Raw genomic sequence first — 19,963 nt, 5'->3', positions numbered from 1 at the left:
TGATACTATGTATCATAACACACCGATAAGCAAGACGGTATGTTAATCATCCTATCTAATGAAGGCGCTAAATTATTTGTTTGAAATATATAATATTTTTCTTTCTTTTATATTTCATAAACATTCATGGGAAAACTAAAAGTAAAATTAATATTTAAATGAAAACAAAATTCCATCTGATGCATTATGATATATATGTTAGAGTTTACAATAAAAGGAGTTATCTTTATGCATTTTTTTTCCACTATAAAAGAGGCTCTAGTTGAAGTTCTTTTTTTTTTATTATCTAAGCATTGAGGCATTTATATTCATAAAGCACTTCAGAAATGGAATGTTTATGTAAGTTTTGGTTATAACAAAATATTGTAAAAAGTGGAAGCTATATGGCAAAGATTTAGAAAATGAAACTGATAACAGCAGCAGCAGCAGCCAAAAACGAAGCAGCGCCAATAGATGTAGAAGATGCTGAACTGACAACGGCCTTATTGTAACTAATATTAATGGTGGTTGTAGCAGGCTCAGCTGGGCTTTCGACTGCAGAACTTCCTGCGTTAGTTGTTTCTGATACTGGTACTGACGTAGATGCAGGTGAAGAAGCAGAGGGTGATTCAGTAGTTCCAAGAACAATAGTTGTAGTGCTTGGTTCGTCTGTAGTAGTAGAGTTTGTAGTGTTGGAAACTGGATTGGGGTCAGCAGCAGTAGGGTAAACCCAGTTAGTTTCCCAATAGGGCTGAGAAACGTTCATACAGTGTTGAATTGTATTAACATTGAATACTTCTTGAAGTTTAGGTAACCATTTTTCTGTCATCTTAACAGTAGCATTATTGAGTTCATGCTCAAGAACCACATAGCCTTCCTTATTTTTTCCAGCCTTACGCTCTTTGATCCAACCTTCAAAGTAACCATCGACCTTTTTAGGAGACAAGTTTCCTCCACCATCACCAGGCATATCCCAATCGTTTGTATCGCCATTCCAAATGATTGTTTGCATACCCATCTGCCAAGCAATGGCACGAACACGATCATCGACATCACCATAAGGAGGTCTCCAACATTTAGTTGTGACACCAGTAGCTTCTTTGATAGCACGAAGAGACCAGTAAAGTTGAGCAACAACTTGTGCATTGGTTTGGCTAGTCATTTGGGGATGAGACCAGGTATGTACACAAAGAACATGACCATCATTGAGGGCACGTCTAGCAGCTTCAGGGAAGGTAGCGACATTTGAACCAATGTACTTTTTGCATAATAGAAGGTAAAAATTAGTTTACAGTAGCAATTGTGTTTAAATTCAAGTACTCACAAAGAGAGTAGCCTTTTGGTTTTTGTTGTTTGCTAAGAAGTTGTAAAGTTCAGGTTCTGCGTATTTGGTAACCTCCTTGTCATCGTCACTAGGATTTAAAGGACCATCATCGTAGTTGAGACCCCAATCTTCTGCATTGGGACACATATAGATATCCTTAGGTAAATATGAGGCTTTGGGAGTAACGCAGTTACTGTCAGACCACCAACAGTAAGGATCTTTATCTGCATTATAACCAGACATGACAAGATCACCGTCTTTATTGACTTTGCGAACAGGAGCTTTAGGGACCTTGGACCAGTCTATAGCTTTCATAACAGCCTTGACTTCGGGATGGTGAACTGAAGGCTCTCCCCAAATTTCAGGATAAGCAGAAAGATTTAATGTAGCATGAGACAAGCTTTTGGTGATATTAGGAGAGGCAGTTGGGTAACTGGTGCTTACGCCATTGGGAATTTTAAAATCAGGGAGCCAAGAAGGTGATTCTACCGCTAAAACACCATCAACAGTGCTGGTAGCAGCAGAGGATTTGGTAGTTGAAGCAGCCGATACAAATGAACCAGTTGCAAGGATGAATGCACCAATTCCAGCGAGATGCATGTTTTGTTTTCTGTAAAGATGCAGAAAAAAAGTGTACCAAAGAGAAAACACGAGGCTTTTATATACGTAAATTAAATAATAAGCGCATGGTAAAATTCGGATTTAGGTGGTTTTTTTGTGTCCCATTAAAAGGAATCTGGGTATAATATACCTCATTCCAAAGCACTCCGTCTAAATGTCAAAAGAGTGCTTACACCTAGAATATGCAGTAAATACATTATAATTATCAGTAATGGCACAAGTATTTACTTCTGACGATACTTGTAACTGATTAAAGTTCTTTGGAGATTATATCAAAGCTAGAAACAGAGCAATTGCAAATTTTCGTAATAGCCAAACTCCTCTTTGTAACAATCACTGATGTATTGTGCTTTTGCTCAGAATTTTTATTCAGTTATTACAATATACAAACCTAATGCTTTAAAACTTACAGCAATTAATTGCTTTCTTTTCTATGCTTTGTTCTTTCACAATCATTACTAGCTTTATTTATGCAATCATCTTTCTCCTATTCCAATTTACTCCTTTTGTTGTAACATAAAAGAACAGTCAAAGAATTTTTTGGTGCTTCCACATCAATAAATATATAATATACTGTGAATTTATTATTAGGTACAATGGCACCCATTCAGCTGTATAACATCGGAAGCATTTTCAAAATAACGAGAAAATGTACCAAGTTTAAGCTTTATTTGGTATTCTAATTTTTTTTTTCTTTTAAGAATATATCTACTCAATTAGTTTTATAAAAATTGAAGAAATTACAAGACGAGAGAGATGGATTTTATTTGAACATTGTATCCTTCAGAATATATGAATAAAAGTTTATAGATAAAATAAATAATTACTCTTAATTTTGTATCTATTTGTCTATTACTGTACAACGTTTGAGGCAGTAAAGAGGTTCAGGTATCACATCCTATGTAATTTTACAGAACCTTATCAAATAAATGCCCAAACTAGGTAAAATGCAGCTAAAATTGTCTGAAAACATTTGTTTGCAAGGTGCTTCACTTCTATATTTGTAATAATACATTATCTGTGTTTGATGGCGGGGGCCACCTGTGCAGTGTATTTAAATGTGCTGTGTGGAACGTCATTTCAAAAAGAAAATTATGAAATTCTGTTCAACTTGCCGGTTCTTTCAATTGCAAAGTGGAATTGCATAGTCTTTGGCTAGAATAGGTTATATGATACAAGTAGCAAGTTTGTCATAATTATCCACCATTAATTGATTTCAAAAATGTATTCTTTCGTTCTACACAAAGTAAGGTACCAGATACTAATGACAGAGTATCTCAGCTGATCCAATCAAGCATCCGATCGCAGCCACATTTGTTGTTGTAAACAAGTCACAGTGTAAATTCCTTTCCGAAAAACGCACATGGTGTTTCAAAAATGTTTAATAAAAACTTACTCATCACATCTGCTTTTTGGACAGTAGTTTTATAACAAATTGAATATACAACAAAAAAAAAGGGGGTCCAGAGATCAATTTGGCGTTTTTATAAAGGAGTTAAATTAACAATAAATTATTAAACAAAAAATCCTTTTTAATGTTTTCTATACAGTTTTATTAATATTATTTGACTGTATACATTTTCTCCTGAAACAATTTAAGCTGTAATAACTTGATCAAACTCACCACTTTCAATCTAACAAATATATTTAAATCTTACTTTCTTATTGTCTTATATTTCTCACTTACCATTTCTTTAACAATATCTAATCCACCTAATAATTCGCCTTTATAGAAAAGCATAGGGAATGTTGGCCAATCAACATGTGCCTTTAATCCTTGTCTAACTTCATCATCTGTTAATATATCAAAATGACCATATTTGACATGTCTTTCGTTTAACAAGGCAACCATTTGTCTAGAGAATCCACAACGAGGTTCTTCTGGTGTACCCTTAATGAAAACCATCACAGGTTGTTTTTCAATCAGTTCTTGGAGTCTAGTACTTAAATCTTTTTCTTTGGGTAGCATTTCTTGGAATTCTCCAGAAGCAATCATTTCCTTTACGATATCTAATCCACCAATTAATTCGCCATTGACATAAACCTGTGGGTAAGTTGGCCAATCTGAATAGGCCTTCAATCCTATTCATATACTGCATTTAATATTTGTTGCTATCTCTTGATCTTTCTTTTTAATACCTTGACGAACATCTTCATCAGCAAGAATATTAAATGAACTGTATTTCACCTTTTGTTCTGCTAATAACTCTACAAGTTGACGAGAAAATCCACAACGAGGCTTCAAAGATAGATAGTGAATAAAAGTTTGTCACGAATAGGACATGTCTTTTCCTATTTACCTGTTGAGGTGTACCCTTGATGAAGATCATCACAGGTGCACTGTGAATCAGTGCTTTTAAACGAGAATTAAGATCTTTGACGGGCTTAACTTCAGTACCAGCAGAAGCAGTAGGAGCTGCGGCGAACTTATTCAAAATACCCTTAGCATGTTTAACAACAGCATTACTCAATTCAGCTGCCTTGGCTCCTTCAATTTGCTCAACTACTTTGCCGCCCTGTATAGTGTGTAAGCCTTACTGCATACTATAACAGAAACAGTCAATTTTTACCTTGATAATAATAAAGGTTGGTACAGCGGAAATTTCAAATCCTTCGGAAATGTCAGGATATTCTTCTGCTTCAATCTATTGAAATGATAAATACTCTTCTTTTTTCACTTTTTCTGGTTTTACCTTTAAAAATTGAAGGGCAGGGAATTTAGTAGAAAGCTCAGCAAACACTTCATTCATTTGCTGACAGGGTTCTGCCCAAGAAGCCCAGAAGTTTAATATAAATACGAGATCTTTTTTTCCAACAAGCTCGTTGAATTGTGCATCAGATCGGATTTCAATGAGATTTGACATGATTTGTAATAACTAGAAAAAAAAATGCCAAAGATTAGATCTGAGTACCACACTTTAAACAGCCGCTGATCACGTGAGTTTGGATTACGTAGTTGAGGCACCTGTTTGCGTATTTTTTTTTTTGTTATATATTTTATACTTTTTTTTTTCTCAGTTAACATGGCATTACAGCAATTAGAGACTACTCGCGATCAACTTAGAAATGAAATGAATGCCGCTGCACCTAATTTTCAAAAGATTGGGCAGCTTCTCAATCAAGCTAAGGTAATTTGCCAAAAATACATGGAACGCGAGAAAAAACAAGATGATAATATTTTAAAAAATAGATTCAATTAATTGAGGCTGGAGCCTTTACACCAACAGCTGGAAAAACAGATACGAACGTGTTGATTGCTGCTCGTAAAGTATACATGTACACATCTTGGCACGAACTGTTTATTTACAAATATACAAATAGGTGATATTCTTGAAATTGGTGCTTATTATAGTGTTCGTGTAAAGGACATCGCATCTTTTGAAAGATATATTGCACAATTAAATACCTACTATCATGATCTTTTGTAATATATTATTTATGCACCGTATGTTTATTATTTGTTGACTAAATATCTATAGAGCTGTTCTTCCTCCCTCTCAGCAAATGTATCCATTGATTGGTTTAAATTTACTTCGATTATTATCACAAAACAAATTATCTGAATTCCACACGACGCTTGAAGGCATCGATCTTAACCAATTACAAACAAACCCATTCATCAAGCAAGCAGTTGATTTAGGTATAAATGTGCATACGAATCAGAGTAAAGCATTTTATTTATGCATTTCAATAGAGCAATTTTTAATGGAAGGTAGCTATAATAAAGTATGGAGCGCAAAAAGCATTGTGAAAGGGGAAGAGTTTATGCTTTTTTATGATATCTTAATGAACACCACCAGGTAAATATTGAATGTATTTTGAATATTATTACGAAACTAACACTTTGCTCATTATAGACATGAAATTGCTAACTGTAGCGAACGCGCTTATGAATATCTTCCCTTAAACGACGCTTGTACTTTATTATTCTTGAAGAATACCGAGGAATTATTAAGTTTTGCTAATGAACGTGGATGGAAATTGAACCCAGCTGAACAAAAGGTCTATTTTGCTGCAGAAGATGATAGCATTATAGAAATACCTCAAGAACAAACAATCACACGTACTTTGGGTTATGCTAAAGAACTCGAACGTATTGTATAAAGTTTTTAATAAAAGGATAAAATTTCGGAAAAGAAGACTGCAGTTGTCTATGCTGAGTGCTGTTGTACAAAAAAAAGAATTCTTCTGACTTTTTCTTTTTCTTTCTTTTATTAAAAATAATTTCGTAATGATGCCTGGCGAATCCATGCTGTTTTTGTTTGCAGTTATTATGGCTGCTCTTCTTTTGTTTATGATGGTCTTTTTTGTAAGTTTATGATTGATACTATTCGTGAACCAGAACTTTTTATACCGCTGCATTAGGTCATCATGTTTTCAGATTTAGAATGCGACTATATTAACCCCATCGACCTCTGTAATAAATTAAACCAGGTAGGAACATAATGAAAAGAAAAGACAGGTGTACTCATTTGTTTCAATAGTTTGTTTTACCAGAAATGGGCGCACATGCTTTCTTGTTTTTCATGTTCCTTGTCAATGGAAGTTGGATAGCAGTACTTTTGAACTTGCCCTTGGTTGTCTATAATGTTAGAAAGTAAGAGAATCCATATTTTACAACTCAATATATCTTATGAATTTATACAGGGTTATGAATGGACATCATATGTATGATGCTACAGAAATATTCCGTACACTACCTCAACATAAAAAGGAAAGCTTTTTCAAGTTAGGATTCTATTTGATTGTAAGTCAAAGAAATATTGGAAAGTTATACACCATCTAAATGTATTTAATAGTGCTTCTTTTACTTTTTATACCGAATGATTTGCGCATTAATCGCTGCAGAAGCTTAAAAAACTCAATAAGAGATAATTGTTTATAGTATATACATAAATAATATATAAATGTTCACCATTTATATAAATATATAGCTGTTTATATACAAATCCTTTTTTTTTATTCTTTTAAAAAATGTTCAAGGCGACCAAGCTCTATGAAGTTGTTCAATATATTTTGAAAATGTCGATCTTGGTGTTGTTAATACGCGTTTAGCATGTGCGGCTACCATGGCATCAATTAAAGGGATCAAGAAACTTTTTAGAGATTTAGATGGTGATGCCATATCCCTTAAATCATCTAAAGGAGCAAATAAATGAGCTGGTATATCATTTAAAGTAGTTGTACATGGAAATTCATGAAACCACGGTAATATTGCACTGTATTCGCCTTTTGGGTTTTTATGATCAGTGGCTATATAAACATTGACCATCTTTCCAACTGTCACACCACTATCTTTTTCTGGTGATACTTGCATGCATTCCTTTGACTTGTAAGGTCCAACCATATCTGTCATATCTTTGATGAACTTTTGTAAATTGACAGGCATCTCCTTTTTAAACGGCCAATCTGCTGTACGAAAATGAATAGACATAAATGACCCCTTTCCACCTAAATATTCTACAATAGACTGAACTGTTATTCCCAAAGGTGTATCTAACCGATAATGTAGAGCAAGGTTTATTCTTTGTTGCATCTTCTTCAATTTCGGATTAACTACATTTAACCGAGTTGAACCAAACACGCCACCTAAAAATAGTAGCTTTTCTTCTCTATCAAAATACCGGGGCACTAGCACTTTGTAATATTTTCGTCCTCCAAATGAATCTACATAATTTGATTGTTCTTTTAACATGTTGGAAGCCACTTTTTTACTTTCATAAAGCCTCCAATCATAAAGCTGTGTGTCATTGTAGATGTATATATCCTGATCAGATAGGCCGAGATCTTCCTGAATTGTGTTAATAGACATAATATCTTGAAACTTGTACTTGATGTCTGGCATCAGTGGTGATAAATCATGAAGTTCTGACCAAGGCATGATACCAAGATGTCGGTATTCATCACACCGGGACTGGCGAATATAGGTCATTAACTTGCTCGGGGTTGGCTTTTGACATAGCTTGGTGAAAGGCTTGGGTGTTGTAAGCCAAGAAATATGGTCCATGAGCTGTTCTCCTGGCATCCAACCAAATACATTTCCCAAAAATGCTGGAGGTATGATCAGTGTACGATTTAACATATGAGCAAGCAGTAGTGCATTTGCTAATTCTATACGTTGATTAGATAAACCAGAATGGGGCAAATAAGCCAAATATCGTTGCTCTTCGAGATGATGCTTTGCTTTATGGCGATATATTGGTGATTTAAGCTGAGCAGTGTTATGCATTGTGATAAGGATAAATAATAAGATAAACACCATAATAAATTTAGTTTTAATAAACCGAAAAAAATAACTAAATGGGTGTAACTTATTTATTATTTTTATTGCGTTCATCTTTCTCTATTTGTGATATGCGATCAAGAGAAAATAGAGCAGAGACAATCGCAATCGATTTGGAAAAATGATAGAGAAGTAAAGAAAGAGTAAAGAAAGAGTAAAGAAATAGCAAAAGAGAAAGAAGAGATAAATGAGTCCCAAAAATATCTTCAAATAGAACAAGATTTTACATTTTTTTTGTCTGGCTACACAAATGAAAATCTTTTGCCACATAATTTAGTCAAATTTGTATAAATTGGATTATTTGGGGATTATTTTTGTAGACCATCTTGGCACAGTAACACAAAATAAGAAAGATTTTCGCTAATGGTCAACATTAAGGATATCCAAATAATAGCTACTTATTTTTGTTAAGAAACGTCCCTGTTGATGTCACCCTTTATTAAAATATTTTGTGCCCCCCCTTTACTTCTGTCTTACATCTGTGTTTTACTTTGAGTTAAACAATGTTCAGTCAAAACCTATTTTTAACAACTAAATGTCTAGTTTAGCAAATGAAACACGCACCACTACTTTTTACAGAGTTATTAGAGCAAGCTATAACCGAGTAAAACAAACAAAAACAGAGACCCAAAAAGCAAATTTTTGCTTAGATGTTCATTAAGTGAAGGCTGCTGGAAGTTTGAACTCGCTTTTGTATCTCACAATAACCATTAAAACGAAGTTGTCATCTGTGTCATTGTATAGTTTAGTTCAAGAAGTAATCCTTAGTTCTGCTTTACAAGTATTCGAGATCGAGTTCTTGTGGTCAAGAAAGAGAATTGAAAATGATTGTATTTCAAAGCAAGGAGAATAGCATACACTGTTTTACCGTGCTTTCATCTATTTTGAGCGATTGCATTTTTATATATATCTAAAGTGCTTTTTATTGAAACTACTTTCTTGGTCTTGGGGTTGCTCTGGATATTTAAATATAAAATATTAAAAAGGCAAAGATTCGTTACATTTGGTCAGAAAATTTCTTTTATATCCCCATTATACAGTCAAACCTATGGAAATTGGCGTTTTCACAAAAATAATTGTCAGCTCTTTCGTGAATTTATACGTTACACACACTATGAACAACAATAAAACATTAAAAGAACATTAACTATGCCTCCAGGCCCTACTAAACCTGATAATAATAACGACAATAACATGCAAAATCTTAACAATATCCTATCACAGGATGAAATTGATTACTTACTTTCTCATTTCGAGGCCCATCGCAAATCTCTGAGATGTCCCAACTGCGAGAAAAAGGGTATTTTCCGCTGAAACGGCTCTAATAAATTTGAGCTTCCACAACCTATTTTCCGTTGTAATGGTTGCGGCAGCAGCTTCCGAGCTAAAACTATGTTGAACATTGTTAACTCCATACAACCTGCTCCTGCAAACACACACACATCAATGAATCCTGAATTTTCTGGATCTTTCCAAGGCGCTACGTCATCCCAAGTGACAAAAATCGACAACAGCCAAACTGATTCACAGTCCCTCCTTAACATGATCCAACTACTAACAAAAGAATTAGCTTCCGCAAGAACTGAAATTGAACGACTTCGAGTCCAGACAGCATACCTCCAGGAACAACTAAATCAACAGAACAACACCTCGAATCCCACAAACCACTTGAGCTCTTCCGAGTTTCCTCCTCTTCAGAACACTGCAACAGCACTTTTATCATCAACTCTATGGCATCAACCTGAAAAACTTCAGTAAATTAAAGATCAATTGACCGCTCAACGACAACAACGACGACTACAACGACAAGAAGCTGCTGCGTGTCTGTTACAGCCACCCTCTACCAACCAAGAATTTAAATATATCTACTTGCCTACAAAGGCTAGAGTACCCGTTGGACAGATTCGCTCTCACTTGCGCAAATTGGATATTAATAATAACCGTATCATTGACATACACTACCATGATCGTAACATTGTCGCCCTTTTGATCCACAATGATTACGAAGACGAGCTCCGACAGCAACTACAACGCTTCAAAGTAACTATCAAAGAGGACTTTAATCCTTGCGATCACGAAGTGCTTCGCGATCCAAAATATGCTGACTGCACCCCCGCAGAGCGAGAAGATCTTGCTTTTATGCACCACTGTAACCGCATTGAAAGAGCTCCACAATACATTCGAACCCCAGTCAAATTTGCCGTTGCCCGGTACTTTTATTCAAAGGGCTGGATCAGCAAACGACTTTTACAAGAAACTTTGCCGACACGAACAATAAACAGGCAGCAAGATGTCGACATATTCTTTTTCCGACGATGATCAGATGAGCACCTTTGAAGAAACTAAGGACATAAACCAAGTCACGACTCCTATGGATGATACAGTCTCCATATGAGTCCAATCACTATTACCCTCTTCAATGCCACAGGCCTAGCAAAGCAGGCCATATCGCCAATACTCCATCTTGCCCAATTTTCCTCGGTTCTTCTTATTACTGAAACTTGGCTTTTGCCACCTAACAAATACCCTACTCACTGGAAACAATTTCACACATATGGTATCAAACTACAACCCCTAGCTACTAAGGGTCATCAAGGTATCAGTCTTCTTATCAACCCAATCTGCCCATATCATGTTCATTACCTACCAAACGACGACGACATGTCAATTTCCCAATACAAACTCTCCTTCATTATTGCAGACACTCTTGTACATTGTGTTTATCTTCCTCCCTCACTTGACAATCAAGTCGTCAGTCAGGTCCTGGATTCCTTACCACATACAGCGCCCGATGTCAAGCATACCATCCTCTGTGGCGGCTTTAATGCAAGAATAGGACCTTATACCGGAGATAGCTCTACAAACCCCAGAGGAACTACAATATATAGATGGTTACAAGAACGCAATTTCATCTTATGGAACCAACGCCTTGCATATGGAAAACCCACTTTTATAGCACACCAAGGTAGCAGCATGATAGATTTCTTCATGAGCGATACTGAACTGTGTAATCCTTCTCTAACAATACGGGAAGATCTTTCTTTGGATTCTGCACACAAGATAATGTCTTTCTCATATCATCCCAACATATTACCAGAAACCCACAGTCAACAACCACGTACCACTTGGAAACTCACAAAGTTGCAGGATTCTAAAACAAGGAATCAATATATTCAAAGTTTTCAAAATGCAGCCAACAATATATCAATGTCGATCGAAAACAATAAACAACAGCCTCATAATCAACAGTCAGCAAGAGATTTTATTGAAAAACTAAATGATGTCATTTTCCAAGCAATATATATATCACTGGATAACATCTGTAGATGCATATGCCAACAAACCGACCCATTAGAGAACTTTTGAACAGCAAAAATGAGACAAGCATACGAGACTAAAGAATACTACTATAGGAAATGGCGTAAAGCATACGGTCTGAATAAACTCCATTTCTGGTTACAACACCAACAAGCACGTGCAACGCTGAGGCGTCTTATTCACCAACGACGTCGAGAAAACTGGCGTAGGTTCTGTCATCAGATGGTAATTGGGGAGTACACAAAAGCTATTTGTAAACTCAGTCGTATCCGTAAACATCGCACCCTACGACCAACATTTTCTACACCTCAAGGTCCTCAGCATGCTGCAGATATAATGGCTTCACATCTAGAAAATATCTTTTGGGGATAGCTACTAAGGGAAGTACAAAGAAACAATATTCATAATCCAATTCTACCCTTTGAGATAGAGTGCCCAATTACTGCAGAGAATATACAAGACACTATTAGAAACTTACCAACAAAGAAAGCACCTGGCATAGATCACCTCCGGAATGAAATGCTATAGCCTATACAACATCTATTGGCACCGCTCCTTCTTTCGCTCTTCCGTTTATGCTGAATGTGGTCTTACATTCCACAATCTTGGCGTGTTGCTCAAATTGTCCCGATATATAAAAAAGGCTCCGCTAACGAACCAAGTAACTACCGACCTATCTGTCTAACTTCTATCTTTAGAAAGATCTTGGAGCGTTGCATATAATATAGCTTGCAAACTAACGGATACCCACTTGACATTGCACAAGGCGGTTTTAGAGAATCATGTGGTGCGATAGACCAAGCTCTTTGCCTTGCAGAAATCTGCCATATACTGCGTTCACATTATCATACCAAGCCCGTACTAACCTTTCTGGATATAAAATCCGCCTATAATACTGTCGACAGGAACTATATATAGGAGATCTTACAGCCTTATATATCCCCTCCACTCCTAGGTCTTCTACGCAACTTGTTTGATGAAGTCCAGATAGAAGTGCTCCTCTCAAATGCAACTTCTAGGCGTTTCCATCCAAAGACTGGAGTACTCCAAGGATTCATTCTCTCGCCCTACCTTTATTTGGTATATATAAATCAACTTCTGGTATACCTACGCCATCAAGCTATAGAGGATGATACACTCCCATTATATTTAGCACCACTCTTGAATTGCTTACTTTACGCGGATGATGTGGTTTTGATAGCCAACAGAGCAACTATGGTTGACCTACTACGAAAATGCGAAGAACATAGTATACAAATGGGATACCGGTGGAATCCTACAAAATGCGTCATTTTGGATAACCAGCCGCAAACAATAGAATATGCGATCTATGACCAAGCTTTATCGCAAGCGACAACTTTTACTTACTAGGAATATCCTCCAAGCCAGGCGGCCGCCTTGATCCGGAGAAGCTTGTTCAAAGCCATGTCTACGATGAATGTCCTATCTTCTATTGGGGTAAACCCATCTGGATTCTCCAAACACCTATGCTCTCAATTTTATGCTCAAATAGTTCGGCCACAAATGGAATATGGCATAGCCATCAACTGTTTCAATCACACTCAGCTAAAATCTTTAGAAGAGGCACAAGACAAATGCATATATAAGATTTACGGTGCGTCTAGAAAAACATCCACTAGGGTGATGCTCCATTTGACTAAGTTACCCAGAATGAGAGAAAGGGTAGCCATCCTACAAGCCCAATTCCTCTTTCGTTCATCATCTTTACCTGAGGACACATTGCTGTATCGCTTAATGCCACATACACAGTACACCAGAGGTCATCAATGGCATAAACTATCAAAAACTGCTCTGTGGAAATTGATGCTGCCGACAATAGCCAACTTAGATACCCGAGGCTTTAGAGCAATAAAAAAGAAATTCCTCCGCTCTAACCTTGAAAAACAGAACCAAGGAAAGAGCTCCAGACTACTATCCAGCTGTCGACCAACAATCACTCTCGACCCTATCTTGTGGCTACCAATGACTCATGAAGAAAGAAGTCGATGTATACGATGGCGCCTTGGTTGGTTGCCAGGCGATGCTCCCAAACCCTGCCCTCGACATCCCAACAACAACCTGTCAAGACGTCACGCCATCAGCTGCCTCAATATGCATCGCCGTCTCTGTATGCCTGAAACAATAGCTGACCCTATATCTTTCCTTTTGAATATGCTTCCGACACGCACATTTGTTCCCTCTAGTATTGCTCTGTCCTGGACCTGTCGATGGCCCGTTATATGTTCTATGCTCCATGAATTAGATCAACTACAACACTATACAACCATCCCGTGCAAGACACCTCATGGCCAAAAACTAATTGAATGGCTGAAACAACTTAACTAACTTCGTATGTCTCTCTATGCACCCTACTTTTCTTTCTCATTTTTTACCCTTGAACTTGAAGGGGTTTTTTTTTTTCTAAACATCAAACCTCCAAACGGATTGATATGATCTGGGCGGACACTTATTTGTTTTATTTTTTTAGCGCTCAATTGGACCTTTAATAAAATATAACGTTTAAACAAGAATATTTGTCCATACCAAGTAATTAAACTAGGCGGTTAACCTACAATATTGTCCCTTTTCTTCTTAACTGAATTTTGTTATTTTTTTTCTACTAAAAACATTTTCTAACAATGAGCACATTTTTTTATGAAGATGGACAAGACAACATTTATAATGAGCAAGGAGAAATCGTTTACGGTCCAATGGAGGATGTTCTTACATAAGTTGATGATCCGAGATAATTACAGTAGCCGCTCTATTTAAGGATGGCCAAAATTTTTGGAATATCCACCCTTAAATAGAACATGCCCTTAAATCGAAATTCGTAGCTGTTAAAAAATTGAAATCACTTAACATGTATTGTAGCTACATTATAGACATATTTGTACAACGTGTTTCCACATAGGCCACTGTCGGTTGGTATAGATTTGGTAATTGTGTAAGAACATTAACAAATCAGAACTTGCTTAAGACTTGGTCAAAATTGCTGGAAGGATAATATACGAGTTGTAGACTCAAAATAATTTTGATGAGGATAAATATATGATATAATAAATTCTATCTATAAAAAAATGTCTAATAATAAACGTGTACGCCTTTCTTTCTCAAAAAATTGAGCTTTTGGATCAAAATGCTACTGGCCAGCTTAATCAAACAGAATTAGGTGAATGGGCTATGAAGAAATTCAATTTATCAACCACTTTCCCAACAGACTATATCAAACATTCTCAAAAATGCTGAAACGTTATATAGTAATAATGTTGTCAATAATGGCAAAAGTCTAAAAACAACACGCTATTCTTAACTTGATGATGAAGTAGTAAAGTTTGTTGCAGACATAAACAATAACAATCTACCAGTCAATCGAGACTTAATCCTTCGATGTGTAAGACCTATTGCTTGAGTGAAGTATAGAATCCTTGAAAATGATATTTCATTTTCTTCTAGATGGCTCACCAAACTTTTTAAGCGAATTGGAGTAAAATGCAGACCAATGCATGCTGAAAGTGCCTCGGTAGATGTTACTTCTGAAAACATTCAGAATGAATTGAGGAAGATAGAAGAACTTCTTGAGCCATGTGATCCTGCAGATATCATGAACTTTGATGAAACAGGCTTATATTACCAGCAACCACTAAGAATAACCATATGTTCCGAGCTGCCTGATGGTCTAAAAATAGTAAAACCTGTCTGACAGTTGAGTTGCTCTGTAACTCGGATGGGACTTACAAAGGACAACCAATTGTTATCGCGCAAGACAAGAGCCCCGAATGTTTTAAAGGCAAGAGCTAATTTGTTATCCATGACTGCAATTAAAAAAAAAAAAACATGAAATTGAATACCATTTTTCTACTAATGCTTGGATGACAACATATGTGAAAAAGTTAAATGTTGCCTTTGGAAAACAGAGTCGAAAAATTGCTCTTCTTTTGGATAATGCATCCGTTCATAAAACAAGAATTCTGCTCAACAATATTAAATTGATATTTCTCCTAGCAAACACGACTAGCAAGTTACAGGACCTTGATGTACGTAACCTATTATTTCTTAATAAAATGCTATATAAACTGTCTTTTTGCTTTACAGTTTTCTCATTAGTTTTTTGTATACACAGAAATTATTGACAACTTTAAGGCACCCCTCCGAGCCCAGCAGTATGACCGTGCTTTATGTCTGTATGTCAGTAAAAAGTTGGATAATCCGAATGTTTACAAAATGGATCAAGCTCAGGCTATGGTTTTTCTAGCTAATGAACGGCTTAAAGTAAAACCAGAAACAATAAATGGAATGCTCCCAGATCTCCTCAGGAAATTTGACAACAAAGTTACTGATGTTAGCCAGTTGAACCTTGAAGCAGATGAAAGCGAGATGATAGTATGTTATACAACAAGCACTACTAATAATGAAGAAACGGCAGAAGGCAACATAGATGAAACAGAAGAAAATGATAATACAGAGCAAGATGAGCAGTGTGTCGATATAGTAGAGTGTAAAAAACGGTTGAGAGAAGCCTATGAAACTATTCTCATATACGAAGTTCCTTTGGATGATCTTGATCGTAAATTACATTGCCGAATTCGGATGAGATTGGCTGACTCTTGTGCTGAATTGAATGTCAAAAGAGCAAACAGGTCTTCGATCCTATTTTACAAAGTAAAAAATTTATTGTTAGAGTGCTCCAAAAAACTATCACTTATAAAAATTTTTCTATTTAGTGGTAAAAATATTTGGTTTGCACCCTTAAATAGAATAGTGGTATAGTGGTATTTATGCTGGGGACCTATGCCGTTGTTTAGAAATACACCCATAAATAGAAAATACCCTCAAATCAGACACCCTTAAATAGAGCGGCTACTGTATTCAGAAGAATTTTCTCGTTAAACAATAATCTGATCCGTATCAAATGTGGCGAGTCAGTTTCGGATAGTATGAAGAAAGGCAGAGAAGAACTGTATCCCAGAGATAGTAATGTGGTGTCATTTAAGGTAGATTTGCATTTTATTTATGATGATGACGAGTTCGAAATCGACTTGGCTACTGTTGAATGTTCAAAACCAAAACCAAACGACGAAAAGAATGAATGTGATAGTGGAAAATTATGCCAAGAATCAAAAGATAGTCTTGATACAATCTGGGATTTATTAAAGTATATTCAATGGGGTGTAAAGTCTTGGTCTTTACAAATCTCGGGTTCCGTCGACATTGATTCTACCACCCACTATACCCAAAATGGATTTTACGTTGTGATTCCTCGCTTCCAGTTCCATTTTCCTACATCGTTCGCAAGCATGGCTGATTTTATTGATGATATTAATAACCTTCTGATGATCCGAAATGATATTGAAAAGACTGCTCACTATTTACAACATACCTTAAAATCAAATTGGAATTCAGTTAGCTCCATTTCCCAGAAGTTTGAATATGCTATTAACATGGAGTCACCCCCTCATCTCCCAAGTACTCATATCAATACATATTACACTCCACCTCGTAATGATGCTACCAGATCCAAAGCTCCATTATTTGTAGAAATGTCAGATTCCTTAGTTGATATGACTGATATTGAAGGTTTTGATAGTGACACTAGCAATCTGGATCCAGAAGAAGGAGAAGAAGAAGAAGAAGAGCGGGATGGGTTCAAAAAGCAAGCAGATGGAAGTTGGCTCCACATTGCTGCAGGTGTTCATATGAGTTGTAATCCATTTGAATAAAGAGAAATTCAATTTGGTTTTTTTTTAAAAAAAAGGCTCTATTTTCTTTTAACTCTTGAAAATAAGTAAGGATATTTATTAAATAATACACAAAAACCAGGGGACTATTTAATATAAGATAGATGCTCTCTTCTTTAAAACTATTTTAAGTCTATAGGGGTATATTTAGCGTTTTGAGAATATAAAACGATAAAAGATAGTAATGATACTTTGAGACTGTTATCAGATGTATTTATTATGGAGTAAAATATGGAAATATTTATGATAATTTGGATCTTTAGTTAATGGCTTCTCTTGTGAAGCTTCTTTGCCGTATTTTGATGTTTGTCTGTTTTAATGGAGCTATGTTTGTGTCACCTCTATGATAGGCCAATACGATTACATACTTCTCAACCAATTTTTCTTTATATATAGGATTAACTTACTTTTATAATAGATTATCTACTATTTTTTGCTCTGTCTTTTATATAAAAACTTAGTTCTATAACTTGCTTCTAGTGCTAATACGCTAGGATATTTCTAAAACTATAATAGTTCTAAATCATTGACAATGATGTACAGTACAACCTTGTTTAATTCATTGGCTATTAAAAAAAACAAGTTTTGCCCCCTTTCCCAAAATGCCCCCGAATTCCAAAGGGGGGTTGGGTTGGGCGCTTTTTTAAGGGGATTTTCAAATTTTCCCCTTGTCCCCCGTTTTAAACCCCCAGAAACCCCCAATCTTTGGGAAAAAAGGGGGCCCCCCCCCCAAATTGAAAAAGGGGCCCCAGGGGTTTCCCCCGAACCCAAAACCTTTTTTTTTTTTTTTTTTTTTTTTTTTTTTTTTTTTTTTTTTTTTTTTTTTTTTTTTTTTTTTTTTTTTTTTTTTTTTTTTTACATCCATTTTGAATTCCTCTGTTCATACACCAATTTGGACTCCATTATCTATATTTATCCATTCATCCCTGGCGATGTATTATCTAAAGGACAGCAAGTTTTTACTCTTACAAAACAAAGTCGATGATATATTTATTAAATTAAAGCACAAGTTTGAACTAATGTATTAGGAGCATCTATACCGCTTTTGACATAAAGATCCATATTAATATTGAATAATGTTTACGGTTAAGGAAGTTTGTTGAATAAAAGGTAAAAAGTTTATTAAGGCTTGATCAGATTGAATTATGCCATTTAAAACAAGCCATCTTTCACATTAACGCCAGTAATAGATACATAAAAAGGAAAACGTATCAAGATTAATTAATTAAGACTAGATTTGTTAAGGACATGAGAGTAGAGTTCCACGTCTAATTTGAAAGATAGCACTGATTGACTGTATAAAGCGACCTGAACTAGGACATCCAATTGTATCTGTATTTGAATATTATTCTAATCAAAGAGCATCTGTTCAGGAGCCACCCTCCACTGCACAAACACCCGTTGTGGGGAATGTTTGCTTAGAACAAGACGACTACACAACTCAATTTTTTTTTTGTGATTTTATTTAGAATGAAGTTCTGCGCACTACAGTCGCTCTCTACAAAACTTTGTTTGGTGACGCAAGCAAACAGAGGTCGGGTGTTCGAATTAGAATAGCGCACTACAGACGCACTACATTTTTTTCCATAGGTTTGACTGTACACTCTTCAGAAAGTAAATTGCTTGTCGTACCTAAGTTAGTCCCAGTTGACTCCACTCCGACCACTAATGTAATACATGCTCTCTGAACCATGCTTTATTTTTCATATATATAAAGTATACTAATAATGAAATCCCTTTTTCCTCATATCTTTCTAAGCCGCGTATCGTGGACAAAACTATGACTGATAGCACCAATTTAAACGCAGAATTTATACAGAGGAAGAGGTCTTCAACTTTTTCAACGATTTAGAAGTGAAGAAAAAACTATTAGTCAACAGACCAGAGAAGAGAGGTCACTACCTGTGGATATCTCATCCTATTTGGAAGAAAGTACTCCACTCCAAATACAATACAATTTTAAACGATTCAAACGAGAACTTAGCAAATATCACGACGAAGAATGGACTGTTGGTGAAGAAATCAATAAGCCCCTCATACTGAAGCTTAAGAGCTATACAGTTGACACAACCCAAGTTGTCAACTCAATCTATAAAGGATCTGAAACACTATGAACTCACGGCAGAGCATCCACAGAGCTATACGAACAACTCTCCACCCTTTAGGAAGGAGAGATATTACAAGATGAAGCCCGGCAACTTCTTGCAGAAACAGTGAAAAGTGCCAAACGGCTTGCCATCATTGCCTAGTACCAAGCCAAACAGCAAGACGCAAAGGCAAAATAATATGCCATTAAGGCACTCAAACTCCCAGCCAACCTCAAACATTTGGAATCGAAAGATAATGGGAAAAAAGATGCTTTCAGTATCGAATTCCTCGAACAATATAACGAAGCAACTTATCAACAGAGAATCTTACGAGCAGCAACAGGAGGCAACAGCAATGGAAGTGGTCGAGGTGGATAATCCAACCATTGGTGCCAACACCGTGGGGAAGAGGATTCTCATGAGGAAAAGACTATTTTGAGGGAGGGGATGTGGGGCCCCGACCTACGACAACCAACACCATTCTCACAACCAGCAACAACGGTCACATCTGTATCAGACAGGGAATACAGAACAAAAAACAATAAGTCCACCAACTACTACCACTTTACGAATCAACAATCCCGAGAGCTGTGTTCAACCAGACACAACAACG

At 36.1% G+C, this 19,963-nt stretch overlaps 7 protein-coding genes across 7 annotated transcripts; 4 read left to right on the top strand and 3 right to left on the bottom strand.

The window, feature by feature from the left end:
* Positions 1-394: 394 nt before the first annotated feature.
* RO3G_11699 (uncharacterized protein) lies at positions 395-1,903 on the bottom strand (the record flags this gene model as incomplete). The annotated part of the gene is made up of 2 exons (XM_067666283.1): positions 395-1,237; positions 1,304-1,903. 2 exons carry the CDS (start codon positions 1,901-1,903, stop codon positions 395-397), a joined length of 1,443 nt encoding a protein of 480 aa, XP_067522384.1.
* A 1,616-nt stretch (positions 1,904-3,519) lies between these two features.
* RO3G_11698 (uncharacterized protein) lies at positions 3,520-4,674 on the bottom strand (the record flags this gene model as incomplete). Its single annotated transcript, XM_067666282.1, has 6 exons — positions 3,520-3,558; positions 3,612-4,006; positions 4,064-4,163; positions 4,225-4,440; positions 4,495-4,569; positions 4,618-4,674. The coding sequence occupies 6 exons, from the start codon at positions 4,672-4,674 to the stop codon at positions 3,520-3,522; spliced, it is 882 nt and encodes a 293-aa protein (XP_067522383.1).
* A 321-nt stretch (positions 4,675-4,995) lies between these two features.
* RO3G_11697 (uncharacterized protein) lies at positions 4,996-6,710 on the top strand (the record flags this gene model as incomplete). The annotated part of the gene is made up of 10 exons (XM_067666281.1): positions 4,996-5,052; positions 5,115-5,187; positions 5,246-5,348; positions 5,404-5,564; positions 5,619-5,724; positions 5,782-6,017; positions 6,193-6,233; positions 6,290-6,358; positions 6,409-6,521; positions 6,572-6,710. The coding sequence occupies 10 exons, from the start codon at positions 4,996-4,998 to the stop codon at positions 6,708-6,710; spliced, it is 1,098 nt and encodes a 365-aa protein (XP_067522382.1).
* A 192-nt stretch (positions 6,711-6,902) lies between these two features.
* On the bottom strand, positions 6,903-8,153 carry RO3G_11696 (uncharacterized protein; the record flags this gene model as incomplete). The annotated part of the gene is made up of 2 exons (XM_067666280.1): positions 6,903-7,420; positions 7,640-8,153. 2 exons carry the CDS (start codon positions 8,151-8,153, stop codon positions 6,903-6,905), a joined length of 1,032 nt encoding a protein of 343 aa, XP_067522381.1.
* Positions 8,154-9,599: 1,446 nt separating this feature from the next.
* Positions 9,600-9,965, top strand: RO3G_11695 (uncharacterized protein; the record flags this gene model as incomplete). Its single annotated transcript, XM_067666279.1, has 1 exon — positions 9,600-9,965. One exon carries the CDS (start codon positions 9,600-9,602, stop codon positions 9,963-9,965), a length of 366 nt encoding a protein of 121 aa, XP_067522380.1.
* Positions 9,966-12,950: 2,985 nt separating this feature from the next.
* RO3G_11694 (uncharacterized protein) lies at positions 12,951-13,871 on the top strand (the record flags this gene model as incomplete). The annotated part of the gene is made up of 1 exon (XM_067666278.1): positions 12,951-13,871. The coding sequence occupies one exon, from the start codon at positions 12,951-12,953 to the stop codon at positions 13,869-13,871; it is 921 nt and encodes a 306-aa protein (XP_067522379.1).
* Positions 13,872-16,462: 2,591 nt separating this feature from the next.
* On the top strand, positions 16,463-17,245 carry RO3G_11693 (uncharacterized protein; the record flags this gene model as incomplete). Its single annotated transcript, XM_067666277.1, has 1 exon — positions 16,463-17,245. The coding sequence occupies one exon, from the start codon at positions 16,463-16,465 to the stop codon at positions 17,243-17,245; it is 783 nt and encodes a 260-aa protein (XP_067522378.1).
* Positions 17,246-19,963: the final 2,718 nt, after the last annotated feature.

Source organism: Rhizopus delemar, genomic scaffold (assembly GCF_000149305.1).
Source record: "Rhizopus delemar RA 99-880 supercont3.9 genomic scaffold, whole genome shotgun sequence".
Classification (NCBI taxonomy): domain Eukaryota; kingdom Fungi; phylum Mucoromycota; class Mucoromycetes; order Mucorales; family Rhizopodaceae; genus Rhizopus; species Rhizopus delemar.
The sequence above is the reverse complement of the archived record's forward strand: the minus strand, read 5'-3'. Positions and strand labels throughout refer to the sequence as shown.